The sequence below is a fragment of the Rhinolophus sinicus genome, chromosome X, assembly GCF_036562045.2.
Source record: "Rhinolophus sinicus isolate RSC01 chromosome X, ASM3656204v1, whole genome shotgun sequence".
NCBI classification, from domain to species: Eukaryota; Metazoa; Chordata; class Mammalia; order Chiroptera; family Rhinolophidae; genus Rhinolophus; species Rhinolophus sinicus.
In genome coordinates this window covers 107896125-107917246 of record NC_133768.1, presented here as the reverse complement: position 1 = coordinate 107917246, position 21122 = coordinate 107896125, and the positions used below count along the sequence as shown (strand labels likewise).

The 21122-nt window shown below is 40.2% G+C and overlaps 1 protein-coding gene across 5 annotated transcripts in view; it reads right to left on the bottom strand.

Moving 5' to 3' along the window:
• The window catches only part of AFF2 (ALF transcription elongation factor 2), a 473113-nt gene that overhangs the window by 134405 nt on the left and 317586 nt on the right, over window positions 1-21122 (bottom strand). For 3 of the 5 annotated variants that reach the window (XM_074323510.1, XM_074323508.1, XM_074323511.1), the window contains 2 exons: window positions 14836-14872; window positions 14502-14553 (listed from right to left, as the gene is read on the bottom strand). In XM_074323510.1, the coding sequence (XP_074179611.1) occupies window positions 14502-14553; window positions 14836-14872 (89 nt within the window). The remainder of the gene's footprint in view (window positions 1-14501; window positions 14554-14835; window positions 14873-21122) is intronic. The other 2 variants (XM_074323509.1, XM_019712671.2) reach the window with 1 other exon arrangement.

The following is a 21122-nucleotide window of genomic DNA, read 5'->3' as shown; positions in this document are numbered from 1 at the left end:
TGTTTGATTGACTGCTGCTGAAATACGGCATTTCGCTAATTATGAATGAGCATTGTGGAAGTACCTCTGAGGCAGCCTGTGGCATCTCCATCTCTACTTGTGTTAGCAAAAGCTGCTGGACTATAAATAATTAATATTAATGATGAGTAAACTCTATAAACCGTGGACCCCAATTTTTTTTAAAAAAATATTTTTTACCTTTTTATGCATCACTTTGCACAATAGATTTGTTTCTGGGAAGTGCATGTAAATTGATGTTTTGAAAATCAAACCACATTGTAAATGCATGAGATGAACTTAATATTTAGAGGAAACCTGCAGTGAATCATTTTCAAAGTGAAGGATTCTTTTTAAGGGTGAAGAATTACCTTTTTATCTGTTTGGAAATATATGCTAGAATTTTTGTGACAGGTTTGCTTCAAGTGGGAAAACATCTCTGTATGTCTGTTCTTTTTCTCTCCCACGTAAAATTGTTAGATATAATCACTCAGTGATAACCATCATGCAGCCAAACTGCATTCCAATGGAGTGGGCACGTGGATGGGCATTTTCTCCATTTTCTCATTATGAGAGACTGTCATGATTCATCTTCTTTGTCCTTTGCCTTCTGTTGAGAAGGAGCTATTGAAATGCTATTTATGACAAACATCACTTTGAAACTTTCCATATATGCACCATTTACATTACTGGAATTAAACTAAGAAAAGAGTTTTATGCCATAGGTTCAAATGTGGGAAATTGTTTAAAGGCTTCAAACTGGAAATGGTTTGACATGCTTTGATGTGCATAATAAACTGTCTCATTATATCTCATCAAACTTTTTTTTTTGCACAGAATTAAAAGACAACAAATCTGAATTGAAACATGATTTTAAAAGTCAAGTCACGTTAGTTTACATACAAAACTTTTAGCAAGAGCAATAAAGGGATGTATGCTTACGAACACCTTCTATTATTCTATAATTTTGGAACAGGGCTTCTAGGAGTTTAACATAAAACTTTATGTAAAGAATGGTATTTGAGAGAGTTGCTCTTCCACAGAGGTGGCCTCTTAACCAGGATAAGTCATGCTGTCCAGAGAACAATTACCTTCCAGAACATGAAAATTCATTTACTTGTACTGATATATTTATTTTACCTACAGTTTCAGGCTCTTATAATAATGAAGGCGCCGGTAGCAAATACAATGGATGTAAAATTCTAAATTCCAGGACAGATTGGAAATATTTCATTGAAACTCTCTGATTCTATTTGATAGTTAATTTATGTCACATTCAGCATCAAATTGCTAAAGACACTTTTTTGCTAAGAATTATCTTGTAAAACTTTGAGATCCTCACTTAATATATCACTTAACTAAATTCCTTACAGTGTATTTTTCCTAGCAAGAGAAGAAAAAAGATTAGTCTATTGGGTCTGAAAGAGATATTCTCAAAACACACACACAAATATTTTTAAACAGTGCATATCTACTTTATGGCAATCCCCTCTTAACTTAGTGCTTAGGAGTAAAGAGAAATAGCACCTCGGTGGATTGTTTTTCATAGTTCACTCAGCAATGTGTTTACTAAGTCACTCTTACAACTACGTGCTTATATATTTTGATATACAATGTGTTCTACGATAGTGTGTCTTCTGAGATTTCATTCTTATTTTTCAAACCTATTTAAATGTCATTTTACCTTCCCTCCGAGCAAAAACAAGCTTATTTCTCAAGGGATTCATAGTCAAGCCTGATCATAATTAAAGGCAGAGTCTGAAATGTCTTTTTACACTAAGGAAACAGAAGCAGCTATGGAGCATCAGGAATGATTTGCCTAGGCAAGGGAAGAAAGTGTTTATTTCGTGGAAGGGCGGGGGCTAGTCCATGCAATTTTATTCACATGTTTTCTTATTCAGGTAAATCCCCCTTTGTACATGAAAAAATGGGAATTCAGAAGAGCATTCTGTTCTACCTGATTAGGGAACTGCCAATGTGCTTGTTATAATATTTCAGAAGCAGTTATTCATTCATGTACATGTGGATGAAGCCATCCACAATTATGATTCAGGAAACTATTCTAGTAATGATTTTACAAAAAGTGACACGTTATCCTAGGAATCAGGGCTGAGAATGCCCGTGGTCAAGGTCTGGTCTTCTGTTATCTCTGAGGAGGTGTGGTCATTTCCTAAGACAATTGAGTCCGGGTGGATTCTGGGATTGGATATGGCATGTGTATGTAGGAAGGCCAAGTTCAGGGGTGTCTCTTCCTAGAGTCAGCCAGACAGAGTTTCAAGACATGAACCTGCCCTCACTGGCTGTGAGAACTTAGTTTCAATTCAGGAACCTCAGTTCCTCCTGTGTAAAATGTGGGTAACAGTAGTGCCTACATTTCATTGGGTTGTCACTATTCAATTAGCTAGTGGATGTTAAACATTCAGCAGAGTGCCTGGCACTTAATAAGTCCTATTGTTTACTTTAAAAAATAATCACAGAATTCAAAGTACAATTATGTCTGTGATAAGATGCTGTGCTGAAAAAACTCCAAGAAGGCGAACAGTGTGCCTAGCACCAAAAATACATGGATTTAAGACATTTTAGCAATTCTTCATTTTTATCCTTAGGGACTGTGGTGGGTGGGTCAACACAGGAAATGTTCAATGTATTTCAGGTTTGCTGGTTCCAATGAGGCCTTGCTCCAACTGGGAGCCTCTGGGATAAGTCAGAGAGTGGAGTGAAAGGCTCCTCAAGTGGCTGAAGTTTAGAAATGTAATAAGCACATTAATAATTTAGTCCTATGATGTAGGTGTTATTAATATCCCCATTTTACAGAGGAGGAAACTGAGTGCTACAGAGGTTAAGTAACTTGCCCAAGATCACGTGACTAAATGATGATGGGACTGGGATTTGCACCCAGGCCATCTGGCTCCGGAGTCTGTCCAAGTTCAATCTCTACATTATATTGCTTTTCATGATTAAACTGCACTCAGACACATGCGCAAGTGGACACATTCATAGGTTTATATTTCTTCTTATGATACTACCTCTTCAATATGGGTTAAGGAGTCTAAGAAACAAAAAGTATCAAAATGTTACTATCAATCAGAATAATTGATACCTTCTAGATTCTTTTTTCACTGCCTACCATTTACTCAATAACATTTTCTGGTTATCTACTCTGTAGTAGCTTCTGTACAGTCGCTGAGGAAACACAGGCAGATCCCTACCACCACTTTCCCTAAGGAGCTCACGGACTTGTGAACCTATTATGTTAGTAGAGCCAAAGGTGCTACGTGATGTTCTACAGTCCTCAAGAATGGAAGACTGATGGTGTTTGTGTGCTGGGCTTTCACGGGCATTCCTTGGGTTTGGAGGAATACCCCAATTCAATCATCAGTATCCCAAGTCTCCTTGGCACACAGAATGACCAAACCAGAATGAAGAGGCTCTTTAATGAGGTGGGAGGCAATCTCCTCCCAGGTCTTCAGACAGATCTGTCCCTCAGTGGGGGATAAGAGTTCCTATTGTTCCATATCCCTCACTTGCAACGACCTGATATTGTCTAACAGGTTTAATACTTGGTATCTGTTGTGTGGGAAACAGTATGCCAACGCTGACTTTCTCAGAGTGAGACCTTCACTTCTGGTCTGAAATCGCTCCTCTTGGAGAGTTAGAGAAATTTTCTATGTGTTGTATAAAAAACACACATTACAATCCCATTTTGAGCATGTCCAAAAGAAATTAAAAAGCCCAATCAAATAATAAAACAAAAAAATCCCGTATGGAACCACAGACGTAGCCCACAACTAATTATAAAACCAGACTCACCATGATGTGCTTGTTTTAAGAGAGAAATGCACAAAGGAATGGCAGACAGAGAATCCTTGAAATTTCAAATGCCTCAATCCCTCATCTTCTTCAGAGGTGCGATACCCTATATTGCTTGTTTCATTTTCCTGCCTTTGGGAACATCGATATGATTTCAAGCTCTTTTAAGCTCTTTATGCCACTGGGCAAATCAGTGACTGCTTGCCTTCTTGCTCTGAAAGTCTGTCATGTGGCTGTTCCACATTTCCCTACTGTGCAGAGCCCAGGGCACGGCAATCTGTGGTTTGGAAGTGGCTGCCATTTGGACCCCAGGGCCACTAAGGTTTGCATGGGATGGACCCCCAGAAGTACCTACTTTGAGTGTTTTTACATCTTCAGAGTGCATTTGGCTTCCTGCCACCCTAAGTATCACAGTTCTTTCTGAGTTGTATAAGTTGAGCTGAAATTGATTTAAATTTCATGCAGAAAACAGCTTTGCTTCAAACCACAGCCATTTCCATGTTAAAAAAAATCCATCGATATATAGTTTTTATGCCTCAACCCCCTGCAGACACACAAACTCTTTCTAGCAGACCGAAAGGCAGATTATTTCAATTAAGAATCTGTCCCCGACAACTGTAAGCAACTTTTCTTCAACATTCCTGGCAGCAGTGAACTTTTACATTTCTTACTTACTGACTGTCAGGATCTAATTTTCAAGGTACAGTTATCACAGTAGCAACCTGGAATTTTAATCCAGTAGTAAAGCTCAAGACAGGTCACTGGCTTCAGGTATTCTTCAACCTCAGAATAAGAGAGCACCCCCCAAAAAGCAGGAAGATAATGGGTGGACCTAACCCCAAAGTCCATTTTCTAAGACAGACTGTAAAAAGTATGTGATATATATATATATATATATATATATATATATATATATATATATATATTAAAGTTAATTGGGGTGACAGTGGTTGGTAAAGTTACATAGGTTTCAGGTGTACGATTGGATAAAGAAGATGTGGTATAAATACACAGTGGAATACTATTCTGCCATAAGAAAAGATGAAATAGTGCCATTTGCAACAACATGTATGCAATTTTTTTTTAAGTTTTCAAATTCTTCTACAAATGCTCAAACTATTACTAAATCAAATAATCATACCTTGGGTGTGAGTAGGTGGGTTGGAAAATGTACTCACTCTTCTCAACACAGCAAAACATCCAGAAATGTGTTGGGGCTATCTAATCTAACCAGGAGAGGAGTGGTACACATAGTGATCAATTTTAAGTCAATTGTTCTCTGTCAGCATTGAGAATTGAGCCTTTGATTTAAACCACATGGACACAATGCTTTTGGGAAGTAATGGTGGATGGCAGGTGTTTGCAAAAAGAGCACTCAACTAGACTCAAGAAGTTTGGAACTGAGCCTTGCAACACTACGAGCATGTGATCTTGGGCACCTCACTTAAGCCATGTGACCATGACTTTCCTCCCTTCTAATGTGGGGAGTGAAGTAATGTGAATAATTGACTGCAAAGCCCATGCACGAGCTCATCCAATGGCAGCACAATTCACTATGGAATCTGAGTAATATTGCATGTCCGTTTTATATATGATGAAACAAAGTCTCAGAAAGCACCAAGAGGCTTCATCAAGTCACAAGACAGGACGTGACAGAGCTGAGATTTGAGCCACGCAGAAGCGGAGACTTGGCAGCTGAGGTCTCTCTGGAGCAATAACTCCCTCCCAAGTCTCCAGGATTAAGTAAAGACCAAATGTAACAAATGTAACATGTGGAAATGGAAAATGTCCTAGAACTAGAACGTACTATTATTATCACCATCATCAGTTTTACCTGCCTCTGTACTTAACAATTAATAATTGTTCACTTGAAATTTTGTATGGGTGTGGCAGATATGGTATAAGAAATCAAAATTTGAGTTTTGTAATCCAAAAATCCTAGAGTGAAATTTCAGCTCTTTCAGTAATTAAGTGTATGATCTTGAGCGAGTCATTAAATTGCTCTGAGATGAAATTTTCATGTCAAAATCAGGTATGGTGAGGGTGGAAGGTGATAAAATTATTGAAGCAGAGAAATAGCACAGAGTGCAGAACCAGGGAGGCCGCTTTCCAGTGTTGGCACTAGCATTGGCTGTGCGGCCATAGGTGTTTGGGTGTCTGAGCCCTTGAGAGGACAACCCTGGGACTGATGGTGTGGGTGGTGGCAATGATGGCGTGACCCCATCTCACAGTTATTTTGATGAAACAGTTAATGCTTGTAAAATGTTTCCCACAGTGCTCGGCATATACAAGGTGTGATTAAAAAAAAATACGGTGAATGTTTCAATAAAAAAAATTTACTACAGTAAAAAACACATGGCCATGAATCCCCCTCAAAATACCCCCCCTCGCTTCGAGCACACTTACTCCATCATTCTGGCCACTTTCTGAAGCAGTTCTGGAAGTCCTCTTTTGTGAGTGTGTTTCGTTGCACTGTCGTGGCTGCCTTGATGTCCGGAATCGATTCAAAACATTTTCCTTTCATGGTCATTTTGACTTTGGGGAAGAGTCAGAAGTCGCCCGGTGCCAAATCCGGTGAATAAAGTGGATGAGGACACACTGTAATGTTTTTATTTGACAGAAATTGCCGTATACCAGAAGTGATGTGTGACACAGTGCATTGTCATGATGGAGGATGAAACTGTTTGCCCATTTCTCAGGTCGTTTTCTACACACATCATTTCTTAAATGCTCGTAAAGACACTCACGAAAGAGGACTTCCAGAACTGCTTCGGAAAGTGGCAAGAACAATGAGAAAAGTGTGTTCAAAGAGAGGGGGAGTATTCTGAGGGGGATTAATGACAATGTGTCTTTTACTGTAATACATTTTTAAAAAAAATTTAAACATCCACCATACTTTCCAATCCTACCTCATAGAAGGTGCCTAGAAGAGTGGTGGCTACAATTACCCAAGCATACTGCCCACATACCGTTTCTCTGCCTCCTTTCTCTCTGCACTGTATATAAAAATGATTTTGGACAAACCTAGAATGACCTTTACAATTTCCAGATATCCTAGACAATTTCTAGATATTATGAGTATATGATACGTAAATATTTTTCTTTTCTCTTGAAAATCCAGAAATCTCCCATGTCATCACAATATTGAGATATTTGTCTGGGTTTTTTAAAAAGCGGGCAACTTACACAGAAATGAGGTCACTGCCAAAATTGGGCAATGTAGGTGGCAAAATTGTAGGTTGGTTTCTGTGTAAACATTACCTTCCACCACACCCGGGATCCATTTTCTCCCTCATCACTCTCTCAGTTACCTTAGCCAAGGACCAGGTAGTGTTTTAGGGGTGGTACCGGTAGATATTGGGTGCCAAGATCCCGCAGGGTAGCAAATAAATTTTATTCATTTGATTTTTAGAAGGCGTACCCCAACCCCACCCTACTCCACCCCTCTGTCACACTCTTGGCAGCATATTCAGAGATGTCAATCAGATCGCTCGGAGATATTTTCCTTTTTTGGTCCTCATTATTGAAGTAGATGGATGAACCACAAAGAAAGGCCATTTGTCAGAGTTTTCAACTGATTTTACAGATGTGATTGTGCAAGCATCTGCGGTATTCTACGGACACTGCTCCCCACTGATCAGTAAAATGGAAAGGCTTTTAGCAGCTCTGAGAAGGTGTCAAGAGCAGACCATTGAAACAGACCGCTCCTGATAACATAATTGTGGCAAAGGCTCTGGATGTGCGTGAAACACTTTTGATAGGATGGACAAGTAGAAAGAATAGTTTCGAAGCAGGACAGATATTCCTTCTCATCTACTTCAGTCTCAGTTGGGTTTTTTGTTTGCTTGTTTGCTTGTTTTTTAATTTCTAGGAATGATACATGGGCTTGTCTACACTGCAGCTGTAGTTTCTTCACCTGGTCCTGGAAGACTTGTCAGCACTCTGATTGATGAGTTTTGGCCCTGTAGCCACGGTGGGGGGGGGGAAATCTGAGGACAAGGAAGCATATTCTAATGGGAAGAGAGAATCCTGGATTCCAGTCCCAGCTCCGCAGCTCCCGAACTGGACAACTTTGGGCAAGTATCTCCCCCTCCCTAAGCCTGGTTTCTTTTCAACTGGCTATCTAATAGGTTTGCTGTGATACTCACATGAGGCTAATGCATTGTATGAAAGCACTTTACAATCATCAACCACTGTGCACATGAAAAGGAGCCCTGTTTTAGCATTTTACAACCTAGTAACTACAAAAAGAGTGTGTGTGTATGTGCGGGCATCTCATTACATCAGGTAGCATCAGAGAGACCTGATATTCTGGGACATAGAGCATGTGTGTGCATGCATGCATGTGTGTGTGCACGTGTGTGTGTGTGTTATCATGACATTATGTTCAATTATACAACTTGCATTACTTTAACTTTGGTCCCTTGCTTATTAACTTCAATACTTTCCATCAGCATTATTTGCTTCACTCCCAGTTACTGTCCAAAATGTTGAGGAGAACTTAGAAATAAGCCATTGGTTGATAACACTGGGAACATATATATATCTTAAGTATGCCACCACGAGGATATAAAGCAACTTTCCAATTATCAAATAAGTTGGAAAGCATGAAAAATGATGGATGAACCTCTCATAAAAACAGACCTAAATATCAGTTCTCTTTTTCTCATTTTAGTATGGCAAAATGGAGATTTCTGGAGAGGGAAGTTGTTGCTATCACAGGGCACCAGAATCAACCTTAGAGGGATGTTATGTGGTGGTGTAAGTCCCTTCCAGGCACGGATCCTTCTGCTTCCCTGTAGGGAGCATCTTACAGACATGGTGACACCACCTGGCTCCAGGTACTAAGCTGAGGGTGTGCCTGTGCTTGCTTACAGCACGTCTGCATCGGCCTGTGCAGCATGACGAGACCTAACTCAGTGACAGTATCCATATCTAATACATTCCCTGATGCAAACCAAAAGCATAGGGACCATTTGGCCTGGCACTGCGGTCGGTCCACTTTGGCCTAATCCCTGGGCAAGATCACACCTGACTTCAATTTAGTAGGGCCACCTCCAAAGCACCCATGGATGGCTTGAGTGCAGGTTAAGTGCATGTGCTCTGGAGTCTGTCCTGTTCTGGCTGTTACAGCGGCCCTTTGGGCGACTCCCTCAAAGTCTTTGAGTTTCGTTTTCTGTCGCTGTAGGATGTAATGCAGGTGACTCCCATGGGATTGTTGTAAAGAGAGAAAGTTCCTGCCACAATAGTAGGCACTCAGTAAATACGAGTGAGTTGAGGTATTGGTGTTATCAGTGCAAGTGTATGTTCACTAACTTGTGAGTTCCTTGGGGAAAGGATGTGTGATGTTACCACATCACCTTGCCCGAGCCTTACACACAAAAGGCATAATTTATTTTGGTTGAAAGAAATGAAAGTGTGAATGAATGAATATAAACATGGATGCAAATAAGGGAGAAGAGATACGTGAGATACTAATAGAAGAGATACTAATTACAGAGGTGTCTCAAAATCTACCCGAAACATACGGATCTTGGGCACATGAGCAACACCACAAAAATCAATTCTGATCTGTCAAGACTTAAGGCTAGCTGAGCAAAAACATCTCTGTTTTTTAGCTTTGGTAATGAAAGCGGAAATCCACAGCTCCTGTTGAAGGAGCCCCAGGTTTCAACCTTGGCACCTGTCGAGCAACTTCAGTGCTTCTGGATGTGAGCATTCCAAATGCCAATATTGCTTGTTGTCACATTAACCAATATACAATTCTCAAAATAAAATCCTCTTGATGTCTGATTACTCTTCTTAAGGACCTCATGCTAATTCATTTCAAACTGTGAATTACCTTTAATTCACAGCTTGAACAGGCTGCCAAATTTTGTTTTCTGTGTTCCCAGGTGGCTGTCCCTGCCGTGGTGGAGAACTTCTGAAAATATATTAAGTCCTTAGGAAAAGTTGGCAAGCCCTGAGATGCAGGGCATTCAAGGCGGCTTAAAAGCAAGAGTTGGCTTACATCTCAGTTTGCAAACCAGAATGGCAGCAACTTTCAAGTCACTGAGATTACCAGTTTATCAGGAAAATTGAGTTTGACTTAGGTAAGCCTCAAACTGATCGGTAGTATTTCTCAATGCCAAGTATCAAACCATGTATTCTGATTAAGAAATTTAACAGTCATCTTCCTCCTGCCTCATTACACAGTCACTTTGCTACCAAACGTGTATCTAAGTAGTAGACCAAACACCTACTTAGGGAAGAATACGTGCAATTGCTATAGATGTGGGTTATTCCTAGGTAGTGAGGTGCGGCAGTTCTCAAATCTCACATCAGACTCTCAAAGGAAATGTTTTCGATGATGAAAGTTCTGGCAGAAGGATAGTCAGGGTTGTAATGAACATGAGGTTTTTTTTTTTGGGGGGTGGGGGATTCAAACTTCATTTAGGAAATAATATAAGGCTTGTTATTGGTTATAACAAACTGGAAAACATTCTAATAATCTTTCTACTCTCTATGGCAATGAAACCTTCATACTACATAGAGAACAGTTCAGAAAGAATGATTTATTATTATGAAGTAATTTTGATTCAATTTTGTATCATCTAAAGCAGAGACATACAATTTCTTGTGGGACTCCTTCCCACCAAATTCATCTGTACAAGTCTATTTGTAGGTTGCCTCTAGGTTCAAAAGGTCAAATTGGGTTCACTAATCTGGTTCATGGTATCATCAGATACCATGAGGAAGGGTAGCCTGGTTGGAAGACAGAGGGCTTTACGCCTAGGCAGCCTTTAGCCTGCATTTAAATTTTCCCACCAAGGAGAGATGCAACTTACTCAGCCCTTCTGTACACTCACAGCCAAAATGTCCATTCAAGATAAGTGTGCATGGTCAGTTTGTCTTCCCATTGAACTGTGCACACTTCCATGAAATGGGAATTGTTTGGAGCTCCTCCAGGATGGCTTGCAAGTGTAATAGGGTGATGTATGTCAAAGCACCTGGCATGGGTGGGGCCTAGCCTGGCACATGTGCTCAATAGCACAGTGATTACTGTCTGACATGTCTGCCATTCCTGTGATAGTATGGTTTCCTTTCCTCCTAACGTGTGCTGTATCCAAGGATTTGTTCATGTGGCGTACATACCCAAGACCCACAAGTAAACTAAGGCTGGCCATAGCTACTCTGTCTCTCAAGACCTTTCATCAACTCTATGGGTCAATGGCTGGGATGTTTTCAAACCTGTAGCTAATACCATAAGTAGAGGGACTGGTTTCATGGCAAGGAGAGAACAGCATCATGGCTACATATGCCTTTCTATCGGGCTTTCAGGGAAACTATCCAGGCATTCTTGACAGCATGACTTAAAACACAGGAGCTGCGTCATTAAAAGGGGTTCCGGATGGTTTCCAATTGGACAGAGTCCAGATGCTAACAACCAACTGTAACAAAAGAACTGGATATTTGGAGCTGTTATCTTCTCAAGAGTACGCACAAAATTAGCTGAAGTCAAGGACTGACTAGATGGATACCCCTGAGTTCATGGATGCTGTCTGAAAATGCTTCTCAGGGCAACTGAATATATCTTATCTGTTCCTATTTAAGATGGCCCATAAGAGACCAACAAGGTCATGTATTTTTTGTAAAGTGACTGTATTGATATGATGTGGTAATGAACTAGATGAAGAAATCCAACTCAGGAAAATCCAAGTTCTTTGGGTGTGCCGTCAGTTTTCTCCTCCATCGCTCCTTAATGGCTTCATTATGAAAGTAGAAGGTAACTCAATATCTGGTGTGTCCATTACATCCCTGAATCTTATAACTGAAATAAATGCATCTTTCAGAAGCAGAACAGGCATGGCATGGCTATACAAATATACAACTCTACAGTGTGAGAAATACAATTTGACCTTTGGAAACCCATGCTCCACCCTCTTGGGGAGGGGGCATAGACCTTTTGGAAGGTGGCTAGAAACTCCATTGGATTTAGAAGACCTGGGTGAAGCCTGTTCTAAGACTATAATACAGCTCAGACTCATAAGGTTGAGGGAATCAAAAACTGCTGGCTCTTCTTTCCTCCAGAAATCATTAAGGGTTAAAGTTAAATGCACTTTAATGTTAAGTTTAATTACTAAAGAGTAACACTATTCACATTTGAATTCTGACGAGTGATTGTGTGTGTGCCTATATGTATACACATATGCTAATTAATTTGCTTAATTTCCCTTAAGGGGCTTTATCTGTATACTTTGAAATAAAAATCAACTCCCCTGTGATTTAAACTTGCACTCTCTGAATACTAGGTCAGTGCTTTCCTCCCCATACCATATCTGCCATGGAACAGACACTCAAACCCCAGTCTTAAAACTCCCCCAGTCCAATGCTCTTACTTAATGGGCAATGAGAATTCCAGTTGGACCAGGTAGGATGCTACCCCACAAATGGACACCATAGAAAAAGCACTGTGTGTACACTCAGGCACATGCGGGCCAGTGTTTTCAGACCTGATGCCCACACATACAGTCCTTATAAACAATCCAGGCTCAAATGGAAGATCTGTATTTCATCAACCAGGGAAAAAAGGCCAAGATGAGGGAAACTAATAAACTACCCCAGCGATTAAGGGATTCTGTTTTACAAGACTCTCATCTTTCTCTACTGCAGTAAATGGCAGGAATATGTCCATGACATTTGCCCGCCATGGGAAGGTATCTCCCCTGAAGCAGGGCCAACTTACAGGCTGCTTGCCATCGAGTTCCAGCCACCAGCAGTCTGTCTACACTCAGAATGTTTTTAGTTGCCTGACGGATTACCCTGCCAAATGGAAAATCCTAGACACTGGCTTAGATAGCACAGTGTATTGAAATGCAGGAGAATGACAGCAATGGCTAAGCGGATAAAAATTTGGAAGGTAAAAAAAATCAAAGTCATTATTATAATTTTTTATCTGTGTTGTGTTAAGCCCGTATCCTACCATAAGAAGTGAATTGATCCAACCAAAGTCTGATGGACAATACTTGGACTTTATATCAAGCAGCTGAGCAGAGCAGTTCAATCATAAAATGGACCCAGTGTCTTTTAGTTTTATTGATGCTTCCTACAGAGAACCTTGGTCCCATTGAGTGTACAGTATACTCCTGTGTTATGAAGTGCTGTGCTCTGGAAATGCAGCCTCTAACTAGAAACCATAATTCATGAGCTTATTTCTGTTAGTTACAAACTATTGAAATATTGCATTTTATGGTCTATATGGAAATCAACATATTTCACAGCGGGAGACTAATACTCTTGCTTTAGGAGTAAGAGAATTTTACAACGGGCAAGTATTCTTATATATTTTTTTCATGTTTGGAAACCTGCATTGATTTCCTAGATGCTCAAGTATGTGCATGTGTGTGTGCGTGTGCGAGAGAGAGAGAGAGAGAGAGAGAGAGAGAGAGAGAGAGAGAGAGAGAGAGAATTTTATTGATTTTTGATGGGAGTGAGGCAAGGTAAGAGAATATCTGTTGTTTATTAGGATAACAAGGGAGAGGGAAATTCAAAACGTGATTAATGGAAAAGCTGAAATGAACAATATTAAAGATGATTTTGATTTCCATGTTTCCATATAATTTGGTCCTTAAGTCAGGGTTAGAGTTTTGTTTCCCTCCTCTCTTATTTTTTTCTCGCTTCTCTAAATGGAGAATTCTTGTTTGTTGAAGTTGAACTTAGAATTAGAAGGCACAGATCAGGCCAGAGAACCACATAAGCGGATGAGGGATGGGGTAAGAGCTTTGGGTACTTTGCTACTAAACAGAACCAGAACGTGGAAATGCCATTGACTTTCTCTGAGCCTCAGTCTATTTGGGAGTCATTCCCAGTTGTTTTATGCAATTATTCGTGATCTTCCAAAAGGTGAGCAATTCACTTCAAGTGTGCCATTAGGTCACTTCAATGTCATAAATTATTTCATTTTGAAAATTTTCAAGTATGTGACTATTACACAGAAAAGTCGGCTTCCATTAGGAATAAAAGGAGTTGTGAGAGAAATACTCCCTTGATATACTCTTGGACAAATGGATATTACAAAATCTACAATAGTTAATCTGAGGAAATTGGTTTCTCCATATCCCTCCTTCGGTTAACGTTAATAAAAAATGAAGACAGTGGTGAGTGAATTGCAGGACCCTGGTTTCTGAACTTCAACGTAGTGTCATATAATCTCTTATTCCATCTCTTCCTGGCTGCCCTTGTTTGTCTTTAATATACAGTCATCAGATGACCTGCAAACAGTGAGGTCTCAGTCTGACTGGCCATAGCAATCTTCTCAACATTCTCAGCATTTCATGTCCAATCACGGTGGCTTAGATGTGTCCTTTCTCCATCCTAGTCAGTGGTGGCTGACTATCGCGCATAATGATGTCTGTGGCTAAAGTTACACAATGCTCAAAGAACTAGTCAAGAATCATACTTGTTTTCATATCTCAGGTATTGACCCAGCCCGTGTCTACATCATTAGAGAGTCTAATGATGATCTCATTCATTTTTCCTGTTACTTGCTTATCGTGGGAAATCTTGTTCTCCCCTCTAAACAAAATCCATATTATTATGAGTCAAGGTTCATGTTTCCAAGAGCAGGAGAGAGAACAAGATTTGCTTAGCACTGAGGCACCATTTCTTTGCCCAATGCTCCCGAAGAAGCCTGTTTTGGAAACCCAAGTACTCACGATCTGAGTGACACTGACTTTGCAGAAGCTCTGCTGGTTGGGTCGCTCCACTCTGAAAAGAAAGGGTGCACACAATTACTATCCACATTGTCTACTGCCGAATGATTATTCTGAATTAAAGTGATCTTCAAACATGCATCCCTTCCAGTTATGCTTTTTGACAGCATCCTGCCATTAATAATAGATGCAACAAGGAACCGATTGGATGTATCACCATATGACCTTTTGTTATTGTTATTTTATGTTTCAATACTATTAGGTAAGAAGGAGAAGAGGGAGAGGGAGGAGAGGACATGAACATTTGCACTAAGAAGAATTTTTTAAAAATGCCTACTTTGTAAGGTGAATCCTGGAGTCAGATGTTGGGATTCCTATAAAGAAGAACACACGAAATACAATCATTAGTTAAATGAATCCAAGGGAACAAAAGGCATATCTGGGCATATCTGTTATTGTTGAAGATATAACTTGACTAATGTTTGTAAATAGGAAACCACTGTTAACAATTCCATTAATTAGGCTTCTGTCTGTAGCTCTCTTTGAAGGATAAACATTTGCTAGCTAAACCTGCTGTAACATGACCATAACTGCCATTTTCTCATAATTATGTCAGACTGGTATCTATTTGGAAATCTGTGCAACATGGGAACAAATGACCCCCATGTGTCAAATTCAAGTGTATAATTTCTCACTTAGTAGGCAATGATGCCTCTAAGGAAGTAAAGGGGACTTGGTTCAAACAAACAAATAATAATGGTTTTTGTAGAAGTGTAAACAAGACCATAATTAGAGTTGCTCAGTTGTGCCATTTTATAGGAACAACTCCAATTTTCTATTTTAACTGCAACACATACCTAATAGATGGATGTCATTTTCACAAGAAAAGTATTCTTAAAACTTCGTTACAAATTTGGTGAAGTATAGGAAGCAATTTGAAATATGCTAGTGGAGCACATTCTTTAAAAGGATTTGGGAGTCACCCTGCACACAATTCATTCACTGTTTGGAGAAATCAGGATTTGCACACAACAGACTGTCTGGGAGCGTGGCGCACTTATGTGGATCCTGACAAAACTTGCAGGCAGTAGCAATACAGCGCTGTACGGACGCGCACAGTACTGCATGGACGGAAAAGAAAGTACTGGCTGCAAAGCAAACGTTCCAAAACTGGAGACAATGAATTCAAGGAAATACAAGACTTGGTTTTATACCAGTCACTGCTGCAAGTAATCTACCTTTAAACCTAATCTTGCCACCCTACGGAGTAAAAGTAGGATCACAGCATAATTGCTATTCAAAAGAAGTGAGCAAGAATGATAACATTGGGTTTTAATCAAAAGTGAACTTTTCAGCCTGTTTAGTATGATTCTGTTGCCCAAGAGAGTTTGTGTCTGGCATGACCGCTACTCCAGAAGACCCCCAGAAAGTCCACATGAGATGGAAAAGGCCTCCCCACTAAAGTGCTGTCACAAATTCCAGGCGATGCTCACAGGCTTCTGTATCCTCACTGGTAGAGAATGGACTTCTGACAAAGAACGCCAACAAACATGGCCATTTGAGTCCCACCCCTTAGCGAATCAGAGCAGGCGAGGAAGTGGAGACACTTCTAGAGGCACAGCCACTAGGAACACTGAGACACGAAAAGCGACAGCACAGGGGGCCAAAGAAAATGACACAGAACAGTCAGAACTTCAAAAGCACAATAGTCTATGGCCATTGAATAGAGAAGGAGGCATTCTTAGCCATATGAATTGCTCCTGAGGGCACAATTACAGCATAGTATAATATTACAGCATAGTACAATAATTGATACTCATAATAATGTCTCAGTTATCAAGAAAGACTAAAGCATGTGCAGTATAATTTTTATAAGAAGTCAGGAAAATATTAATTACATTTCAAAATGATTCTTATGACATGATTTCTATGGAAGGAAAACCTCTGGTCATCTAAGAATTTCAATTATCCAGAACACCTCATTTCCCAGAGTGCCATAAAAAAATGAGTGGTGAACCATTTATATGTCCTTAAATGTATACCAAAATTTCTACCTGTTATGTTTTTAAAGGGATTTCATTACATTTGCAGAGGGCAAGTTCAGCCTTTATGAATCAAATGACAAGTTCCAAAGTCAAATAAACCAAGTATCTGATTAGAGAGTGAAACATGCAGACAGCACTTTGTACTGGTCCCAGAAATCTGGACTGAATTTTTAACCTATGTCCAAGTATTCTGGACTTTTTAGACCCAAACAATCAGGCCAGTGGGGCATGAAAAAAACTGGAGGGTTACGTTATTTACTAAATTTGAGTCACTGGTGTTACATATTCTTGACACAGTTTTGAATGTTAAGCTGGGTGAGACTTTAAAATCAGAGTTCCAAACAAAGGAAACACTTTGGGATATTACCCAATACTCCCCATACACCTACCCACCCTCAATTAGAAATAGCTTGGTTTTGGGAAGCATACGCATTGTTCATGCAATAACTGTTGATGCACATAATACAAACTTTCAAAAAATGCCTGGCTTTGATCTGTGCGTCTCTTTCATAAACATATCATGTAGGAAATTTTCATATAGAATGTAATGATACCAAATTGTTTTCACAAACCTATGGGAGGCTACTTTAAATAACAAACAGCCTTGATGATAATCCTCTCATCAGAGGCTCCTATAGAATCTAGATTCCAGAGCAGAGGGCAGCAAACTTTTCTGTAAAGTGCCAGCTAGTAAATATGTGAGGCTTTATGGGGCATAGAGTCTCTGTCACAACAATGCGATTCTGCCATTGTAGCGTGAAAGCAGTCATAGATAATATGTAAATGAATTAGTGTGACTACATTCCAAGAAAGCTTCATTATGGACACTGAAATTTGAAATTCATATTACTCATACTCATATTGTTTTGTATCACTCACATTACTCATAATATTCATATCCTTTTTCTTCTGAAATTCTTAAATATTTAAAAATCTAAAAACCAGTTTGCTGCAGTTTCCCAACCTCTGTCTAGAGGCTGTTTACTTCCATGGAGCTTTTACTGAACTGCCCCAGAGGGCATTATTAGCTCCCTCAATTCTGCTTAGCAATGTACTCCCTTCCTTGGAGTTTTTCCATTCTCTACGAGAAAATATGGCATTTTCAATTTGAGATGGATAAGTCAACTTAAGCTGAGAATGTTCAACTACATCTGTTTTTATAAGTTTACAGAATCATAGATTAGTTGAACTGAAAAAAATCCATTGGGATTATATAATACACACACACACACACAGAGTACATATGGGGAAACTGAGGCTCAGAGAACTTGAACAGGACCACATAGCCAGCAAATGGCAGAGGGAGGATTAACAGCAGCCAGGTTCACAGCTCCTAAGACAGCGCCCTTTCTGCTGGGCAAGCTCTGCCATGGATGTAAAAAATGGACGAATGCTTTCTAAGAGGGTGGTGTCACCTAGTTCGGGTGCAAGCACTGAGGAAAGGACCATCATTCTGGTTACACGTATTACTGAAGATACCCATGTTTTGGAAGATGGAATTTTAACTGTGGCATCTTTAAATGTCTGTGATTAAAAAAAAAAAAAAATCCCAGAACACCTGGATCTAAAGACTGGTTCCTTCATGTATTAGCTGGGTAATTCTGAGCAGATTACTTTATGCCTCAGTTTCCTCCTCTGTCAACCAGGGATAGTCAAATTACCAATTTCTTTTGGTTATAGTGATGATTGAATTATTTACTATATTACATGTTTAGGAGGAGGCGAGGCACATCACGACATTCTATGTCTTGTTGATGTTATTATTGTTATTTGAAATGTCCTTTTCTTTCAAACCAACATTTTGGCAGAAATCAGGCAAAACGAAGGAGTGGGTATGTGGCCATCCTAGTTTCACCATTTTATCCCACTTGTTTCTACCTTTATCACAGGGTTGATGGTAGCACAGAGAGATAATTGTCAGAAAATGCAAATCATGACTGATTCCAAATTGTACACTAACTATAAAAGCCCATTTAAACAAGCAGTTCTATTGTATACTTGTAAATGTCAAAATTGTGACTTGTGGCTCAGATGTCATCAAAATGGCAATGTGAGATGAGCCTCTGTAAAGCTCCCCTGGAATTTACAACTAATCGAACAACAATAACTCCACAAAGGACTCCCTGCACAGCAGACAGGCAAGACGACGAGGCCCACTACTGAATTCACCTAAAGGTGGGCGAATTGCGCGAGCAGGGGAGGGGGGAAGGGAGAAGTGCGGAGACGGAGCCACGCGGGTGCAGGACACAGACCTAGCTCTGTGCTCTGAGCTCGCTGCTTCCCGGAACTACCGCAGCTGTGGGAGAGGGAAGAACTCAGACTGCTAGGGCTCCGCTTATGGCCCACAGGGCTGAGGACATCATATAACACGGCTGAACCCAACGCTCACGGCAGAGACCTCGGAGAAAAGACTGAGGGAAGAAGGCTAAAAAGAGTGGTTTAAGCCCTCACTGCCGAGCAGAGAACGGAAGCCTTAGGCGCTGAGACTAGCCGCCCCCTCTCTACCCTCCCAGAGCTCACCCCACCCCCACCTGCCTGGTGCTAGAAACGGAACAGTAGCAGTGTCAGATTAAAAGAACAGAATATTTGCTGTTCTGAGAACTGTGGACCGCAGACACAGATTCGCGGCCCAACTAGTTCCGGCAAAGGGGAGGGAGCTGTGGAAGCAGGACCATCTGTGGTGGTGGTTGGTTGCCGTGGTTGGACATTTCTGAACCCTTCCTTGGAGAAAGTTTTGTGTTCCCTGAGAAAAGAAGATGCCACTCAGCATGTGGGAGCCCCATTCCTAGATGGGATCCTGTAACAATAATAGACTTTTGGGATTGAGATTGGTTTGTTAGATGTGACAAATACATCATACAACGTATGATGAAAATAATCGGCCTGGGGGCTGGGTGTAGGGTCTATGGAAGGTCTCTGACTTGTTCTTGCAAATTTTGTGCAAATCTAAAACTATCCTCAAATAACAAAGGTTATTTTTTTAAAGGCACTGAAAAGAGAAAGGGGGGAAGCCCCAGATGGGGAGAAAATATTTTAAATCCCATATCTGATGAAGGACTCATGTCCCAAATGAATAAAGAACTTTTAATATTAGAAAAACAAACAAGCCAATAAAAATACGTAAGTACCAGAGGGTAAAGGGGGTGGGGGATGGGAGATGAAGGTAAGGGGGATCAAATATATGGTGATGGGAGGAGAACTGACTCTGGGTGATGAACACACAATGGGGTTTATAGATGATGTAATACAGAATTATACACCTGAAATCTATGTAATTTTACTAACAATTGTCACTCCAATAAATTAAAAAAAATAATTGTGACTTGCCAAATTATAAATCACAGAACACGGCTGAAAACACTGCAGTTGTTGTACAAATGTTGGATTCAATGTCTGAAACTGATGGATGGATCCCTTGGCTGAGATGGTAGGGAGAGGGATACCAGGCCCGGGGCAACCTAAGGAGGGAGAGTGGGGATACAGGAAGAAACGACACACACAGGGACAGGGACAGAGAGCCCTTTCGAAGGTGGGAGTGGAGAAACACAGTTTAGGCCAACGTTATTGTCAAAATCATGATCCTAAAAATTAAGGGCTCTGAGTGGGTTTCTCTTTCTACAAATAAAGTTGAAATCCCTTGGCTGGCATTCAAGGCCTTTCACAGATGTGTACTTATCTGCCCAAGGTCCATCTCTCTCTACTCCCCATCACACAAACTCTGATCAAACTCGGGACCTCATATCATAACACGATCCCTCATCTCGTCATGACTTTGCCTATCCTGTTCTTCCGCATGAAGTATTCCTCTCTTGGGCCCTTCTCCACCTGTCAAAGTCATCAGGTGGACTCCTCCTGACATCAGGTGGACTCCAAATGCTGCCACCTCTGTGAGCACCTCCTCAATGCTCTAGGACATGTTACATACTTCTATGAGCCTTTTATTCTCTATGAAGATACCTTTTACATTGCTTTGTTGTTTAGCTGATAACATATAGAAGGTTATTCTTCATCTCTAACTGTAAGCCTATTGTATGTCCTTAGTAAGTGGTTTCTGAATAGATGGATGGATGGTTAATTGGAAGGAAGGTAGGAAGGAAGACGCTACTTTTTCTTCTTTTAAGGGGTGTTATTAAAATAGCCATGTCTACTTAGGCATTTAAAAAAACTGATGGTGAGAAAAAATTCTTACTGGGTGTAGGCGAGGACAAACTATATAAACATTTGACAATAGAACTGTAGAAGAAACAGTTTTGTCAGTACGATGTGTTGGTGTGTAAAGGTCTGTTTGCTTGTGAGCAAGGACTGGAAGGTGATATAAAAAATGAAAATTGATCCATTAGGGTTTTTTTTAAATTTTCAAAAAATTCAGATGTTGTTGTTCTGTCATCTATTTGGTCCTTCTTAAGGGATATGTTCATTTCTCTCTCCGATTCATCAGCTCTGGGTACAGTAACTGGGACAGTGGCAATGCTCTAGGTAGTATGATAATGCATGCCAATGTCTGAGTGTATGTTCTCTTAAAGACCTCTTTCAGTAAAAATGATACTTATATTTACATCTCAAGGAGCAAGAAGGCATC